The 18,989-nt window shown below is 36.7% G+C and overlaps 1 protein-coding gene and 1 pseudogene across 1 annotated transcript in view; both read right to left on the bottom strand.

Annotated features, from left to right (window-relative positions):
* Positions 1 to 7,387: 7,387 nt before the first annotated feature.
* Positions 7,388 to 18,989, bottom strand: part of SLCO6A1 (solute carrier organic anion transporter family member 6A1) — a 113,084-nt gene continuing 101,482 nt past the window's right edge. Inside the window, exons 13-16 of the mRNA XM_027545450.1 lie at positions 17,370 to 17,434; positions 14,895 to 15,032; positions 9,134 to 9,280; positions 7,388 to 7,548 (exon numbers count right to left, since the gene is read on the bottom strand). Coding sequence (XP_027401251.1) covers positions 7,547 to 7,548; positions 9,134 to 9,280; positions 14,895 to 15,032; positions 17,370 to 17,434 — 352 coding nt within the window. The 3' untranslated portion in view covers positions 7,388 to 7,546. The remainder of the gene's footprint in view (positions 7,549 to 9,133; positions 9,281 to 14,894; positions 15,033 to 17,369; positions 17,435 to 18,989) is intronic.
* Positions 11,544 to 13,150, bottom strand: LOC113894966 (annotated as a pseudogene).

Genomic DNA, 18,989 nt, shown 5'->3' with positions numbered 1-18,989 from the left:
AAATCTGTGCAAATCTGACATCTGTTAAGATGTTAATATGCAAAATATATAAGGAACTTATACAACTCAAAGGCCAAAAAAAAATTGAACAATCCAATTAAAAAATGGCAAGACATTAATAAATTAACATTTTTTCAAGAAGATATTTAAATGGCCAACAATTACATCAAAAGGTCACTAATTATCGGGGAAATGTAAATCAAAACAACAATAAAATATCACCTCACACCTGTCAGAATGGCTGTTATTAAAAAGACGAGATAGTGTTGATGAGGATGGGAAGAGAAGGAAGCCCTTGTGCACTGTTGGTGGTGGGAATATAAATTAGTGTAGCTGCTTGAGAGTAACTAACTGTGGACCTCCTGTTTCCTGTTATTGTACAGCCTAAGAATAGTTTTCACATTTTTTTAATGGCTTAAAAGAAATCAAAAGAAGCAGATTTTGTGGCACATGAAAAGTATATTAAATTCAAATTTCAATGTCCATAAAGTTTTATTAGAACATAGCCATGCTCATTTGCTTATGTATTGTAAGCAAACCCAAAACTTTTACCCTCTAGAACTTGGCAGAGCAAGGTTACTGACCCCGGACCTTAGCAGACTGAACACCACTGAGGGGCAGGGGCTAGAACAGACAAGTAAGGCAATGTAAGTAAATCAAATAGCACAGGTGATATGATAAATTACTTGTTTGGGGGAAGAAAAATTGAAAAGAAAAAAAGCTTACATGAGAGTCTATGTAAAATGAAGCTTGGAAGTTTCTACTAGGGGTTAGTGGAAGAGTGGTTCCAAGAGAAAGGGGCAAAGGTTTTACTCAGAACTGCCAATGCTGGTGTTTACCAAGAGAGCAAAGTTCAAAAAAAATAGTAGAAAAACACTTACCTGTCACAGAGAAAGTTATCAAAATATTGAATAAAATAAATGAGTCAGAAGTTCGGAAACATTTCACTCTTTTAGAAATACCAGGCTGCTCCTGAGATGTATTGAAAAGGCTTTGGCTTGTTGTCATCCATATGTACAAAGGAGTTGCTATCCTCTTTATATTAATAATTTTCTGATTCTTCATATGCTACCCCTGACCATTATGCATTTTAGAATTCAAAATGACCATATTCAATCAGTTCAGTTCAGTTCAGTCACTCAGTCGTGTCCAACTCTTTGCAACCCCAAGGACTGCAGCACGCCAACCAGGCTTCCCTGTCTTTCACTATCTCCCAGAGTTTGTGCAGACTCATGTCCATTGAGCTAGTGATGTCGTCCAACCATCTCACCCTCTGCCACTCCTTTCTCTTCCTGCCTTCAATCTTTCTCCTCCTTTCTTCAACCCTTTCAGGGTTTTTCTAATGAATTTGGCTTTTCACATAAGGTGGCCAAAGTATTGGCATTTCAGCTTCAGCATCAGTCCTTCCAATGAATATTCAGGACTGATTTCCTTTAGGATGGACTGGTTGGATCTCCTTGCAGTCCAAGGGACTCCCAAGAGTCTTCTCCAATACCACATTTCAAAAGCATCAATTCTTCGGCACTGTTTTCTTTATAGTCCAACTCTCACATCCATACATGACCACTGGAAAAACCATAGCTTTGACTATATGGACCTTTGTTGGCAAAGTCTCTGCTTTCTAATATTCTGTCTGGGTTTGTCCTAGTTTTTCTGCCAAGAAGCAAGTGTCTTCATTTCATGACCACAGTCACTGTCCACAGTGATTTTGGAGCCCAGGAAAAGAAAATACATCACTGTTTCCACTGTTTCTCCATCTATTTTCCATGAAGTGATGGAACCAGATGCCATGATTTTAGTTTTCTGAATGTTGAGTTTTAAGCCAGCTTTGTCACTGTCCTCTTTCACTTTCATCAAGAGGCTTTTAGTTCTTCTTCACTTTTCTGCCATAAGGGTGGTGTCATCTGCATATCTGAGGTTATTGATATTTCTCCCAGCAATCTTGATTTCAGCTTGTGAGTCATCCAGCCCAGCATTTCTCATGATGTATTCTGCATAGAAGTTAAATAATCAGGGTGACAATATACAGCCTTAACATACCCCTTTCCCAAGTTTGAACCAGTCCATTGATGGGAATACCAGACCACCTGATCTGCCTCTTGAGAAATTTGTATGCAGGTCAGGAAGCAATAGTTAGAACTGGACATGAAACAACAGACTGGTTCCAAATAGGAAAAGGAGTACATCAAGGCTGTATATTGTCACCCTGTTTATTTAACTTATATGCAGAGTACATCATGAGAAACGCTGGGCTGGATGACTCACAAACTGGAATCAAGATTGCCGGTAGAAATATCAATAACCTCAGATATGCAGATGATACCACCCTTATGGCAGAAAGTGAAGAGGAACTCAAAAGCCTCTTGATGAAAGTGAAAGTGGAGAGTGAAAAAGTTGGCTTAAAGCTCAACATTCAGAAAACAAAGATCATGGCATCTGGTCCCACCATTTCATGGGAAATAGATGGGGAAACAGTGGAAACAGTGTCAGACTTTATTTTCTTGGGCTCCAAAATCACTGCAGACGGTGACTGCAGCCATGAAATTAAAAGACGCTTACTCCTTGGAAGGAAAGTTATGACCAACCTAGATAGCATATTCAAAAGCAGAGACATTACTTTGCCAACAAAGGTCCGTCTAGTCAAGGGTATGGTTTTTCCTGTGGTCATGTATGGATGTGAGAGTTGGACTGTGAAGAAAGCTGAGTGCCAAAGAATTGATGCTTTTGAACTGTGGTGTTGGAGAAGACTCTTGAGAGTCCCTTGGACTGCAAGGAGATCCAACCAGTCCATTCTGAAGGAGATCAGCCCTGGGATTTCTTTGGAAGGAATGATGCTAAAGCTGAAACTCCAGTACTTTGGCCACCTCATGCGAAGAGTTGACTCATCGGAAAAGAGTCTGATGCTGGGAGGGATTGGGAGCAGGAGGAGAAGGGGATGACAGAGGATGAGATGGCTGGATGGCATCACTGACTCGATGGACGTGAGTCTGAGTGAACTCCGGGAGTTGGTGATGGACAGGGAGGCCTGGCATGCTGCGATTCATGGGGTCGCAAAGAGTCAGACATGACTGAGTGACTGATCTGATCTGATTGTTCCATATACAGTTCTAACTGTTACACTTTGTCCTGCATACATTATTCTCAGCAGACAGGCAAGGTTGACTGGTATTCTCATCTCTAGGACTTTTTCACAGTTTGTTGTGATCCATATACAACTATAAATAATAAGTTATTGTATGTTATACACATTTATATATGTAACTTGAAATTTGGCATTTTTGTTCATTTTATTTTTAAATATTCATTTTGACAGCTCCACCTCAGTTTCACCATTTAATAGCAATTGGTTTCCATTATAAAAATATCACATAATGCATTTATGTTATCTGACCAATTACAATTTTTATTGTTCACCTATTTTCTCATACAAACCATTACTTCTATGAACATTTCTTAGCATGTCTCTTTCTGAACATATGTAAGGGTTTTCTAAGATGTATACTCCTAGGAATGGAATTTTGGGGTTACATGGTATATACACTTTCAACTCAGAACATAAAGCAAATAAGTGTTCACAATGCTTCTACAGTTTCACACTTCCGCCATATAGAAGTGTAAAAGTGTAAAAGTGAAAAAGAGAAACTCTATTTGCCCAAATTCTCAACAAGAGATCTTGTTATGTTTTTTAAATTTTTAATTCTGATGCATACAAAATGACTCAATTTTCAATTATATTTTCTCAGGGTATATGCCCAGGAGTGGGATTCCTGGGTCACATGGTAGTTCTATAGTGTTGTATTGGTTTACATTCCCACCAACAGTGCAAGTGGGTTCCCTTTAAGATTTAATATTGTGTTGATGCCCATACTACCTAAAGCAATCTATAAATTTAATGCAATCCTTATCAGAATACCCATTATATTTTCTACAGAACTAGAACACACAATCCTAAAATTTATATGGAACCACAAAATGATCCAGAATAGCCAAAATAATCTTGAAAAAAAATAACAAAACTGGAGGTATCATGTTCCCTGACTTCAGACTATACCACAAAGATACAGTAATCAAAATCGCATGGGACTGACACAAAACAGAAAGTACAACGGAACAGGATACAGAGCCCAGAATTAAGTCCAAACACTTACAAACAACTAGTCTATGACAAAGGAGGCGTGTCATATAAAATGGATAAAAGATAGTCTCTTCATAAATGGTGCTGGGAAAACCTGCCATCAACACATAAAACGATGATATCTGAACATTTTCCCACACCATATACAAAAGTAAATTCAAATGAGTTAAAGACCTAAATGTAAGCCTCAAAACAAAACAAAAAAACTCCTAGAAGAAAACATGCAGAACACTTTTTGACATAAATCATAGCAGGATTCTTTTGAGTCTGTCTCCTGAGGCCAAAGAAACAGAAGCAAAAATAAGCTATTCCTACCTAATTAAATATGAAAGGTTTTTCACAGCAAAGAAAACCATTGACAGCCTACCAAGTGAGATAAATACTTCCAAATGATATGGCCAATAAGGGGTTGATATCCAACATGTATAATCATTTCATACAACTCAATACCAAAAAAACAAACAACCCAATTAAAAAATGGGCACAAGACCTGAATACACATCTTTTCCAAAGAAGACATATGAATGGCCAAAAGGCACATGAAAAGACACTCAGTATCGCTAATCACCAGAGAAATGCAAATCAAAACCACAGTGAGACAGCACCTTGCATGAGTCAGAATGGCTATCATCAAAAAGTCTACAAATAAATGTTGGTGAGGGTGTGGGTAAATGGGAACTCTAACACACTTAGAAGGCAAGTGGGAGCACACCCTGGGAAGACAGTATGTTGGTTTCTCAGAAAAACTAAAAATAGAACTGCCATGTAATTCAATAACTCTACTTGATATATATCCAAAGGGAAAAAACAAAAAACAAATCACTAATTCAAAAAGATACCTTCACGCAGTGTTCACAGCAGTACTATTTACAACAACCAAGATACAGAAGCAGGGACTTCCCCGGTGGTGCAATGTTAAGACTCTGAGCTTCCAATGAAGGGGCCCTGGGCTCAATCCCTGGCCAGGGAACAAGATCCTGAATGCCATAATAAATAAAAAATAAAATAACTATACTATTTTTTTAAAGATATAGAAGCAAACTAGGTTTGTATCAACAGATAAATGGATAAAGAATATGTGTATGCATGTATATACATATATACCATGAGGGATCACTCAGACCTAAAAAAGAATTCTGTCATTTGCAAAAACATGAACAGACCTAGAGAATGTGATGCTTAGTGAAATAAGTCCCAAAGAGAAAGACAACTATTTTATGTTATCACTTATATGGGATTTGAAACAAACCAAACAAAATCTAAAGTCATAGAAAAAAAGATCTGATTTGATCAGGGGCAATTAAGATGGTCAAAGACGCAAACCTCCAGTCGTAAGATACAGAAGTACTGGGGATGTACACCACGTGATGACTACAGTTAGCACTGTGTCACTGAGAGTTAAGAGGGAAGATCCTAAGAGTTCTCATCATGAGGAAAAAACATTGGCTCTTTCTTTGTTTTTCTTCCTTCCTTCCTCTTTCTTTCTTATCTATATTAGACGACGAATGTGACTGCGGTAAACTTACTGTGGTAATCACTATACCATATGTGTGACTCAAGGCATCACGCTGTACACCTTAACCTTACACAGTGTGCGTTGTGCCCGGCTGTGTCTGACTCTTTGTGATCCCCTGGACTACTGCCTGCCAGCCTCCTCTGGTCATGGAATTTTCCAGGCAAGAATACTGGAGTGGGTTGCCATTTCCTACTGCAGGCCAGCTCTTGTGTTTCCTGCATTGGCAGGCAATTTCTTTACCACTGTGCCACCTGGAGCCCAACCTTATACAGTACTGTGTGTCAATTATATCTTAAAGCTGGGGGGAAAGGGGAATAAACTCTTAGTGCTGAAAAGGAAAATGTTCTGTTAATAAACCAGACCTTGATGCTTTTCTAGACTATATATGTAAGGTTAAATGCTAAATGTTAAATCAAGAAAGCATCAATCTAGTTTACATAAGAATCCAGAGAAGAAAAAGATTGAAGAGACAGGATAGTCATAGGTATTAAGACTTTGGTGAAAATGCAACTTAAAGAGCACAAATAAACTCATCAATTCTAAAACATAAGCACTCTGCTGTAACACCAGGTATTGTTGTTTAGTCACTAAGTTGTGTCCAACTCTTTTGATCCCATGGACTGTAGCCTGCCAGGCTCCTCTGTCCATGGGATTTCCCAGGCACGAATACTGGAGTGGCTTGCCATTCCCTTCTGCAGGGACAGAACCCTTGTCTCTTGCATTTCCTGTATTGGCAGGTGGTTCCTTTACCAATGAGTCACTAGGGAAGCCCAGTATTAAGTAGGCTTTGCTTAAAAATGTCCCTTCAGGCAAAATCAAGCACCCAAAATAATTAGGCTGATGGAGAAAATACTGTAGAGGTAAACCATTCAAAAACCTATGCAACTTTGTAACCACAGTCCTAACAAAAATAATCACAATCTTAATGAATTTTAGCTTAGCTAAATCTCTCTAGCATTTTCACCCAGCATCACAGTCAATCGGTACTTTAAGTTTTAAGGCTGGGGCTCACCTCCCTCCTTTGAAGAAGTAGTTCCTTGAGGTCACCAACTGTCAATAGAAAGCTGTTTCGTCAAAAATTTAAATTTAAAATCTGATATTTAAAAATGTCTTTGCAGCTTCTTCATCTGCAGTTGCAGCTTCACTGGATACATTAACACTCTAGAATGTGTACTGATCCTTGATAGCATTAAAATACTCAAAACTGATTACAAAGAAAAGTATTTCAATAGGATTTTTAGCTGGCCTTTTTCCTTAAGACTAAGGTTTTCTCATTAACATTGAGAAGCTTCCACTAATTGTTTTAAAAGCTGCTAAATTGGTGTTAACCAGTGACATTGGGGTTATATTTTCTCTATCAATCCTCTGTGAACTAGTTTGCAGCATAGAAACACACGTTCTATTGTAGCAGAATATTATATGCAAATTGAAGTCCTAACACTACTCTCCAAATTGTTATAATCTTTACTTTTACTCTACTTATGCAAAAAATACATATATAGATATTTACACATAAACACAGAAACATACTACAAGTTCCTTCAAAATGGATCAGAATATTATTATCTTATTTCCTCATTGCATAAATTTTCAAATAATATTTTTGGACAATATTAAGAAAGAATATAAATACCTTACAAGTATTAACCTGTAATTCTAGGAAAACCTATACTGTACATTGGTGTTTAAAATCCTACATACATTAAAAACATAAGAGAAACACTTTATAGGAAAGTACTTTATTATGAAAATACAAATCACCACAGATTACATTTCTACTACTTTTGCAATCACATGTGATTTTCCTTTTCTGAATGTAGCACAGCAACAGATCTTGTAGAATCTTTAAAGGAAAAACTTCTGTTTTCACATTCTGATCCTCAGATATTCTACTATCCTGCTGGTTCAAACAGAGGACAGTCAAGTTTCACATAAAGGCAAGTTTATAGATTTTCACAAATGCATGTTACAGCTAGGTAGAAAAACGTATAGGAAGATATGAACACTCCCTGCTTCACATTTCCTTCTGCCAGCCAAGACCATGAATAGGGCCATGTCTGCCTTTACACACAGGGTCACTGACTAATATGAATAACAAAGGAGAAATTTTGTCAGTTGTTCATTCTCCCAAGAGAACAAAAGCAACATTGTAGAGAAGTTTTTGTTTCATAACAATTTTATTTTTTAATAGTTGGAAAATTGCTTTATAATTTGGATAGGTATTAAATCATGTATGAAATAATTATATCAACATTTTTCTATTGAAACACATTTAAGCTTAAGAAAAACTCCACAAATGGTTGGCACGTTTTCTGCATTCAGATTTGAACATTTTTTAAGTGAAATGATTATGATTAATCATAAAATTAAATATAAAAACACAAAAATGGATATCAACTGAGGTATCAGTAGTCTTTACCAATAAAATTCAAGTCAAGAAATTAAGTAAAACAGAGAAGTATATGATCATATTGAATTTCATGTCTACTAATAGTAAAGAAGCGTGAAAATATGTATTGTAAACTGGCCAACTGACTGTTTGGATAAATTTTCTGAGAAAACCTTTCCATTACCAAATAAAGGAAAAATGCTAATTTTTAAATAGTTTGACATGTCTCCTTTTGGAGAGCAAATATGACTTTCATGTAAATATTTATTGTATGAACTGGATTGGCACATCTAGTCTTATTTTGAAAATTATTTATAAATATGCACAGCCCAAAGGAAAAGTAGCAAGAATAAACTACATGAAACCTAAATAATTCTGCACAAAAAAGGGAACGTGTTAGTTCTTCAGTTGTGTCTGACTCTTTGCGACCTCATGGAGTGTAGCCCTCCAGGCTCCTTTGTCCATGGAATTCTCTAGGCAAGATTACTGGAGGGGGTTGCCATTTCCTTCTCAACGGGATGTTCCCAACCCAGGGGTTGAACTGGGGTCTTATTTCTGGGAAAGACTGAGGGCAGGAGGAGAAGGGGACGACAGAGGACAAGATGGTTGGATGACATCACCGACTCAATGGACGTGAGTTTGAGCAAGCTCCGGGAGATGGTGAAGGACAGGGAAGCCTGGCGTGCTGCAGTCCACAGGGTCGCAGAGTCAGACATGATTTAGAGACTGAACAACTCCCTCACTGCAGGCAGATTCCTTACCATTTGAGCCACCAGGGAAGCCCAATCCTACATAACCAAAGACCAATAATGAATATATAAGACATCACTGCAGTTACAATTAACTTTTGTGTATTTTCTACTTTCACGTCATCTTTTTCTTTCAGAGTATGACCTTTCTATTGTAAGTATTAAATATGTGTGATATCTTTTAAAAATGCAAAACATAGACTATATTATTATTTTATATTCAAAATAATAAAACTTATAAGATCACATGAACTTATTAAACATGTAGTTATATTAAATTATTTTAAATTTTATTAATATCCAATAATATCCCATTGATAGATTGACAATTGTGTAATTCTTACATAATGTTGATTCTTCTCTTTCATTTTTTTTAACTCTTGGATTCTTCACAACTGTAGCCAAGACATCACTATTTTCCTGTGGTAGATTTCTATATAGGCTCAATGCAACAGCATTAAAGAAAATAGTAGCTACTTTGCAGGTAAAACCTGAATTTGAAAAAAAAAAAAAAATACAGTCATCAGATGCATCAATTTATGTAGAGCAAAATGTTTATGGAAAGAAAGATATTTACCAAAGAAAAGGTGAACATATTTCATCTCTAAAGTTACCAATTTTCCAATTGTAGAATGTAAGTAATGTCATAAACTTATATCAAGTTACTTAAAGGAAAATGTGTTTAAATGTTTGTAAAACTTTTTAGATTTCTTAAATGTATGACCCAAGAAAAATGCAAAGTATATTACTATTTCACAGAATGTATTAACTCTAAAACATAAAAATACATTTCTACTTTCAAAACTAATTATCAGTGGAAACTGGAAACTTTTAAAGTCACTTCATGCAACTTTACTCTTTTTTGAAATATATATAACTTTCTAAATGCCAACAGAAACATTTTAGAATAACTAATTGACTATGTTTAAGTTTTTAAATTCATTTTCATTTTTCAAGTTTCAGAAAAGTATAGGCATTATATCAAAGTACTTGAAATTTGGATGCAAATAACCCTGTTAAAGTAAAAAATATTTTATAGCAACAATATCAATTATAGTGGTTTCAAAGATAAAATAGGAAACATTAATGAGTCTATATCATTTGTAATGATACATTTCAAACATTTATTTATAACAGCCAAACAGGGCAAACAGCCCAAATATCCATTAATAAGAGCATGAATAAACTATAGCATATTCAAAAATGAAATGGTATTCAGAAATTTTTAAAAAGCACAAACTCCTGCATAGAGTAACATGGATGAATCTCCCCAAAGTGTAACATTAAGCAAGACAGGTGAAATCTGCCCCGCCCCCAGCATATATTCTATTCCATTTCCATAATTTCTAGAACCGGCTAAACCAAGGTTTTGTAATAGAAATATGAAAATGGCTTATCTGTGCAGAAGGAAAACTGACTCGAAAAGGGCGTGGGATGAATTTCTACAGTTGTTTTGGATGCGGCTTTCACAGGTGCACCCAATTATCAAAAGCCTGACATGGAACACCCACGACATAACCATATGAACTCCTGTGTTAATTGTAGTGAACTCAATCTTATTTTTTTAAAAAACAGTACCACTTGATACATTTTTCACAAACTAAATAGCGTGACCAGCATTTGGATGAAGAAAATTAAGCACTGCCAACACACCAGAAACCCTTCTCATATTTCCTCAAAGTCACTGATGACAAAAGTTTAATCTTATTTGCTTTGGAAGAATATTTATAGCACGTTAAAATTCTGTAAGTGGAGTCATACAATACATATTCATTTGTGTCTAGTTTCTTTCCTGCAACATTATGTGATTCATATTTTATGAAGTTGTGTGCTTTTAAATTTCACTGTTTCATAATATTCCATTGTTGATGTTATCACAATTTATCCATTCCATTGTTTTATGAATATGTATATATATTTAGCTTCCAGCCTCTAAGCCTCACATTTTAGATTAACTCAGTTCAGTTCAGTTCAGTCGCTCAGTCGTGTCCGACTGTTTGCAACCCCATGAATCGCAGCATGCCAGGCCTCCCTGTCCATCACCAAATCCCAGAGTTCACTCAGACTCACGTCCATCGAGTCAGTGATGCCATCCAGCCCTCTCATCCTCTGTCGTCCCCTTCTCCTCCTGCCCCCAATCCCTCCCAGCATCAGGGTCTTTTCCAATGAGTCAACTCTTTGCATGAGGTGGCCAAAGTACTAGAGTTTCAGCTTTAGCATCATTCCTTCCAAAGAAATCCCTGGCATTCTCAGCCGCCGCCCCTGACCTCAGACGTGGAGTAGCTCCTCTCTGCGACTTAGATTAACTACTTAATAATATTATAAATGTGAATGCACAGCCTGATAACTGGGAATCTAAATGACATAGATTTACTTATTATTTATGTAACCATACAAAATTTTATATGCAGCAGGAGCTTTTATACTGTAAAATCTGACCTCACAAACTAGCTTACATATAAAACATAGTTACTCTTTACTCATCTGTCCTAACCTAGAAAGTGTTGCACCGATGCTTTTTAAGATGTTCTTAAAACAGATGAGTTCTCAACACAAGCTTAACAAATCTGAAGCACCACCCTAGAAATACAAACCCATGAATATAAAAATTGTTTTACCAGAAACAGGTTATGAGCACCTCTTACCAAAGTAGTACTACAGGGAGTTACAATGTTGACCCAAAGAAGACACTGGTTTCTCATTAAGCTTTTTATTAATGGGTCTCAAATTCTGTGACAGATTTTGGTCAAGTTGTTTTCATTAAAAAGTACTGATTTTAAGAACTAATAACTTAAACTGCCACACACAAAACATATGGTCCACATAACATTCTCCTTTCCTTCTGAAGGTTTTACGATGCATTGTTATCATTAACCAGTCTTTGGCTATTAAACATAAATGGCCAATTGAGACAAACAGTTCTGAGACCGTTCTTCCACCACTATTAAGACTTGGGGTGGCAGGTATTGGGGATAATATTCATTTAGCCTTCTGAGCTTTCTGGGCAGCCTTGGTGACCTCGCCAGCTCCAGCTGCCTTCTTGCCCACTGCTTTGATGACACCCACAGCGACCGTCTGTCTCATGTCACGCACAGCAAAAGGGCCCAGGGGAGGAGAGTCAGAGAAGCTCTCGACACACATGGGCTTGCCGGGAACCATATCAACGACGGCAGCATCGCCGGATTTCAAGGATTTAGGGCCATCTTCCAGCTTTTTCCAGAACAACAATCAATCTTCCCCTTCAGCTCAGCAAACTTGCAAGCAATGTGAGCTCTGTGACAGTCCAGCACAGGTGCATATCTTGCACTGATCTGGCCTGGATGGTTCAAAATAATCAGCTGGGCTGTGAAGCCAGAGGCTTCCATTGGTGGGTCATTTTTGCTGTCACCAGCCATGTTGCCATGACGAACATCTTTGACAGACACGTTCTTGGCATGGAAGCCCACATTGTCCCCAGGAAGGGCTTCACTCAGTGCTTCATGGTGCATTTCTGCAGACTTCACTTCAGTCATTACACTGACTGGAGCAAAGGTGACCCCCATGCCAGGTTTGAGAACATCAGTCTCCACACGACCCACAGGGACAGTACAAATACCACCAACTTCATAGACATCCTGGAGGGGCAAACGCAAGGGTCTGTCTGTTGGGTGAGTTGGTGGCAGGATGCACTCCAGAGCTTCAAGCAGGGTGGTTCCATGGGCATTGCCATCCTTACGGGTGACTTTCCATCCCTTGAACCATGATTGCTGTTAGCACTTGGCTCTGGCATGTTGTCACCATTCCAGCCAGGAACTGGCACAAAAGCTACTGTGTTGGGACTATAGACAATTTTCTTAACGTAGGTGCTGACTTCCTTAACAATTTCCTCGTATCTCTTCTGGCTGTAGGGTGGCTCCATGGAACCCATTTTAACTCCAACAATTAGTTGTTTCACACCCAGAGTGCAGGCCAGAAGGGCATGCTCATGCCCGCTCTTGGAGATGCCAGCCTCAAATTCACCAGCACCAGCAGCAACAGTCAGGACAGCACAGTCAGCCTGGGAGGTGCCTGTAATCACGTTTTTGATGAAGTCTCTGTGTCCAGGGGCATCAGTGATGGTAACACAGAACTTGCTGGTCCCAGATTTCCACAGGGAGATAGCAGTGGTGATACTATGCACGTTCAGCTTTCAGTTTGTCCAAGACCCAGGCGTACTTGAAGGAGCCCTTCCGCCTCAGCAGCCTTCTTCTCGAACTTTTCCACTGTTCTCTTGTCAATCCCGCCACATTTGTAGACCGGATGGCCAGTCGTGGTAGACCTCCCTGAATCTACGTGCCCAATGAAGACACAACAATGTCGATGTGGGTCTTTTCCTTTTCCATTTTTGGTTAGGTTTAATGGTGGTTTTCAAGATACTTGTGTCCTGGAGGCAAACCCGTTGTGAAAGTGTTTTATGACTCTTTGATTATCCACTTTTCTAAAGAGTTCTTTCCAACATTTTGTTCATTTTTCTATTAAGTTATATATCCTCTATTTATTGGTGTTCTGTGGGGTTTTTTTAAAAAGTATCCTGGACATTAGTTCTTTTTCACCTTTTTACTTTTTCCACTGTCTTCTAACATTGTGGTTATCTTTTCTGTCTCTCAGCTGTTTCTTTGGATGATCAAATTTTATTAATTTTATAGCTTGTGCTTTTTGTATCCTTCTTTATGCAGTCTTTTCCTACTTCAAGGTTGTGAATATATTCTACTGTTAATCTCTCACACTTGCTTCAGCGCATCTAGAAATGATTTTTGTGTATAACGTAAGGGAGGGATCAAGATACATTTTTCCAGATATGGAGATATAAAGTAATCTATTACCCTTTAGTTAAAAGACCACCTTTTTACCCGCCTAGTGTCTCCTTTGTCATTATCAGATGAGTGTGCAAGTGTGGGTTTACTTCTGGGTTCTCTACTCTGTTCTATTGGTTAATGTGCCGACACTCGCACTAATACCCTTTTGTATTGATTATTACAAGTTGATAGTAGGTTTTGCTATCTGGTGGCATATACCTTTCAATTTTGTTTCTTCTTTAAGATTCTCTGGATAGATCTTAGCGCTTTGGCTTCCCATATGAATTTCAATTCCCTTGTCAATTAAAAAATTTCCTTCTGGGATTCTGTGACCACACCAAGGCTATACATTAATTTAGGAGAGGCGGTATTTTTAAATCTTCTTATCTGTAATCGTGATACATTTTTTTCATTTATTTAGATTATGATTTCCCTCAAATAAATTTTATATTTATCCGTGTAGAGGTTTTATACAACTTGCAACAAATTTTTTCTTGGTATTTGATTTTTAAATGTTACTGTATTTTTTAGATTATTTCTGTATTTGGTTGTGCACATGATTTCTGTGTATTGATTGTATACTAAGCAACTTTACTAAATTCATGTATTAATTCTAATATGCTGTGTTTCTTAATTTGAGTGCTAATGATACATATGCTCACTTTATAAAAATGTGTTCAGCTATACATTTATAATATGTGCTCTTTCTTTATATTTTCTATAAAAATTTTACCAAAAAACTCAAACTTGATGAAGTTGGTTGATGAATTTCCTTGCTACCAAAGAGAACCGACAGATTGATAAAATACATTTTTCCTAACTTTTTTGAGTGATAAAACTTTTGAGGATTTGATGAATGCCACAGTCTTCCTCTATAGCAGATTCACGACTGTACAAACAGAATTTTAGGATTTCAAAATTACACAAAGTTTAACGTGGGCTCCCAGCATTCCTGGATCCCTCTTGAATAAGTTTTGCCCTAGAACAGTGGTGTGCACAGAACTGTCTGTGACGATGGCAGTGTTCTACATCTGCACTCTCCTACAGGGGCACTGGATGTTTAATTGCATTAGATTAACAGAAAACAACTTTATATGTGATGCAGCATTTCAAATACTTACATAAATTCCATAGTAATTTAGTTTCTAAAATATTTTGTATATAATAAGGTTTCTTTAATAATTAAAGTATCCACTTGTTCTTAGTTTATTATGACTATGCCTTACTCCAAACAGCCATAGTTTTAAAAAACAATTTTACTTCTTGACATTCTTCAATAGATATCACTTACATACTGCTACCAATAGGTAGGCCATTTTTGTCTTGTAATAGATCCAACAATTTCCAGTGCTTCCACAGCGCTCAGTATCCCGAAAGATGCAAGAAGTTTCTCTTATTATTTTAAAAATTACTGGTCCAGGTAGAGTCCCTATCAAAAATGCAATGATGATAAATTCTCCATGAAAACACTGTAGGCTGGAATCAGAATGATTTTTATCCCAAACTTAAACTTATATACTTAGCCATCATCACTCTAAACATACCATTTTAAATTATCTAAGAATTTATTTTTAATAGGATTGTTAAAAAATGGAAACACAATTGTGTGTTTTTGAAAATCCTTATTCTTGTAGATATTTAAAAAAAAAACAAAAACTAGCAGATTCTCATCTTCTTAGAATGGTATGCATGCTCTTCTTTAGTTCAGTGGTCCTCAACCTTTTTGGCATCAGGGACCAGTTTCAGGGAAGACAGTCCTCCCACAGATGGCGGCAGGGGATGGGCCTATGACTCAAGTATGTGACATTTACTGTGCCACCACTGATCTCACAGGAGGCAGAGCTCAGGTGGGCATGCGAGCAATGGGGTGTGACTGCAAATACAAAAGAAACTTCACTTGCTCACATGCCGTTCATCTCCTGCTGTGTGGCCCGGTTCCTAACAGGCCACCAAACAGTACTGGTTCATGCCCTAAGGGTTAAGGACCCCTGATCTAGTTGACATCTCAACATTTTTGTTAATTTCTGAATTAAAAGTTTAGGAGGAAGTATTTAAAACAGATTCTAAATACTGATTTTGTGAATCCAATGTATCTCCCAAAAGATTTAAAATTCTGAAATTTTCAATGACTGAAAAATTAGTTTTAAATGCAGTGTGTTATCTGTTATGTGTCAAGATATTGAGAGAAATAACTGAAAAAGTAAATTCTTAGGTATGTTCATAGCAGCCCTAGCTTCAGAAGACCCCAAATCTAGAGGCATACTTGTGTGCTGCCTGAGGGAAATCTCTGTATACTCATAGAGAAAACATCTTCCCAGCAACAGTATCACTTTCAGATAAAAGTGAATGAAATCTTTAAAAAAATGAATAAGTAAGTAAATAAATACCACTCCAAAGACATTAGAGATAGGTTCTCAGAACTAATATATCTGGGTTCTCAGAACTAACATATCTAATGACTAACCTTCTTGCTTAAGAAATTGTGAGTTCTCATGCGTCATGACTTTGATGCCTATCAAAGAAAGCTACCCATCACCAGATTTCCCAATCCCAGGGAGTGCCGGTACTCTGTCTACAATTGCTCAAAGTGAAATGAGGCCTATTAACTCAATTTTTTTATCTATTTCCCTCCATGTTTTTTCCAATCCATGATAAATCTTTGTAACACTAACTCCAAGTATATCTTGGATAAGTTGATTTCTCTTTTTCATTACAACCCCCAGAATCAAATTTAATATAACTCAGACTAAGACTTCAGCAAACACATTTATCTTTTATAAATACTTCTCTCCAGCAGCAAAGTTATCTTTTAAATGTAAATCAGGTAATATCTATCATCTGCTTAAATTTTCTGAGACCTAGAGACAGTCATATCTAAAAGATCATCACCTTGTCCCACCCTCTATCATTCAAAAATGTACCAGCCTCACTGGCTTCATTTCTGAGGTAGGAAACTGTGCCCTTGCTCTTTCTTATGCTCCCTCTACCATTCAGAATCTATCTTTATCCATTGGATCATTGTCCACCATTAAAATATGATCTAATTTTTCTCAATCAAAATAGCTATTTTGAATTCTGAATACTGAGCTAAGAATTTCTTAGATTCCCCATTACAGCCACATTTAAATTTTTCTACATTCTTGATCCTAATTACTGTCTGTCTTTGTCTTCAACCCAGTCTAATCTTGTTTCCTTACCCCACCAATATTTTAAATCAACTTCTTGAATCAGAGCTCCTAATATAGTCTTCATGTGGACTTGAAAGCTAGTTTTTGCACTTTAAAAAAGCCTGAAGTACAGAGTGCATCACCATCACAAAAATATATTTGTTCTTTGTATGTAAATCTTTTAAAACATCAGATACAGTATCTTTGGTAATGAAAAAATTTAAAGCACTAATCTAGGTTAATGATTTCTCAAACACGCAAGAATGTAAAATATAGTTTCTGTGGTTATATGTGCTTTGTTTCAGCTTACCAAACCATTTGTATAAGCTTGAAGAATATATTTCTGATCAAAAAGATTTTCTTCTAGTTGAGTAAAAAATTAATATACATTTTATATGACAAGATGGATTTACATTAAGTATTATCTTTTTATACTGTCTCCTAAATTCTGTAAAGCATCTCCCCATTCACTTGTTTTGTCAGTTTATCCTTATTATCATTATTATTTGTTTGAAATTCTATATATACATGTTGACACATATAAATCAAAAGAGAAACAATTCAATTCAATTCAATAATAGATTGCCAAAAATCCATACCACATATTCTCAAAATCACAAAGGTCATACCCATGGCCAGAGGACGCTGTTTGTCAGACACAATCCTGCAAGCAAATAGCAATGATATCATCAAAACAGCATTATAATTAGCTGTAGAGAATGCTTACTAGGTTCAGGGGTAATTTTTTTTTTCCCCTGTGCATCCATTAGACTAAGAATCTTTAGCCAGTTGACAGAATTCAGTCTGGTTGAATTAATTACAGCTCTTCCCATTTCCCCATATTTTGCCAACCAACTTTAAAACTTCTTACACTTCTCAAGGAGGAAGCATTTATGGCCCAAACTCTCTGCTCCAGTCTTTGCTGGAAAAAGTGTAGCACTACCTTTCCTACTCCTCATTTCATTCTGCAGGGCAGTTGTCTCAGATGTCTTCCTTTTGGACCCATGAGATTCGTCCTCTACCTTTCTCTCCCTTGCTCTCTGCCTTGGGAATCTGACTTGAATGGACTTCATCAGCAGGTTCTCTTGCCTCTGGCTACTGATTGGGTTCTGCCAATGCTGTGCTCCAGACTGAGAAAGGAAAGTGACGTCAAGGTCTTCAGCCCCAGGTTTCCTCCCTGAAGAGTTTCCCACGTTGACTGGGTCTCTAGGCAAAGCAGTCCCCGCTGCAGGTCTCTCCTCTTCCCACCCTTGTTCCTCTTGGGTGTGGGGTGGTAAGAGACCTGAAGCTGTATACTTTGCCTTATACCCTGCCCACATTTTAAATAGCCACTTTATTCAACCTTACTTGTTCTAATTGGAGAGTGCCATCTCTTTTCTGTTGGAAATCTAAATTTTACCCTCACTATTCAAAAGTTGAAATAAATGAAAAAATAACTTTCTAAAAATATATATAAAGAATGAAGATCTCTGTACTTTGTATGGGTCAAACTAAGTATTTGTTTTAAAAAGAAATCATAATGCATAGTGTCACATATTAGTAGTTAAGAAAATAAACTAAACTAAAATAAAAGTAATAAACCTTTGAATATTTTCAAAAGTAAAAAAATCAAAGCTACATTTAAATGGATATTTAAACAAATCCTATGCATATCCTTTATTTCCTTGTTCTGGAACTTGAATAATAAACAAATATGACCAAGATTGTCACCTAGAAATAACTCAGTGTATTAAAATTCAGCATTTGGACAGTATTTTATGACTTTTTTGTAAAAAATAACTCCACCTGTATCAACCTGATAAAATTACATACTCTTCTCTCAAAAGTTTACTACTGGGAATATGAAACCAAATTTACCAATTTTTAAAGGATTTAAAAATGTTTTTAAATAAAAAATAATTCAACTGTTAATATGAGTAGATTCATTAAAGACATATAAAGGAAGTAAAGTGAATTTTTTTGGTATTTTATCTAAGAGGTAAGGCTGTGATAAGATGGTTTAAGAATTTCATGGAATAAACAAAACATGTATTAGTACTCTTTCAAAATGGAACAGGCAGTTTCCAATATCTCTGATAACTTCTAAATTTATATTTTCAGCCCATATTTTCTTAAGTTCTAGACTTCAGTTCCTATCGTACACAAAAGTTGCATTCCCCTCATGCCCCTATCACAAGAAGTAGAATCATCATCCATGCAGCTTTCAAGCCCAAAATCTA

This window comes from Bos indicus x Bos taurus, chromosome 7 (genome assembly GCF_003369695.1).
Source record: "Bos indicus x Bos taurus breed Angus x Brahman F1 hybrid chromosome 7, Bos_hybrid_MaternalHap_v2.0, whole genome shotgun sequence".
NCBI classification, from domain to species: Eukaryota; Metazoa; Chordata; class Mammalia; order Artiodactyla; family Bovidae; genus Bos; species Bos indicus x Bos taurus.
Note: the sequence above shows the minus strand (reverse complement) of the source record. Positions and strands in the feature narration are given on the sequence as shown.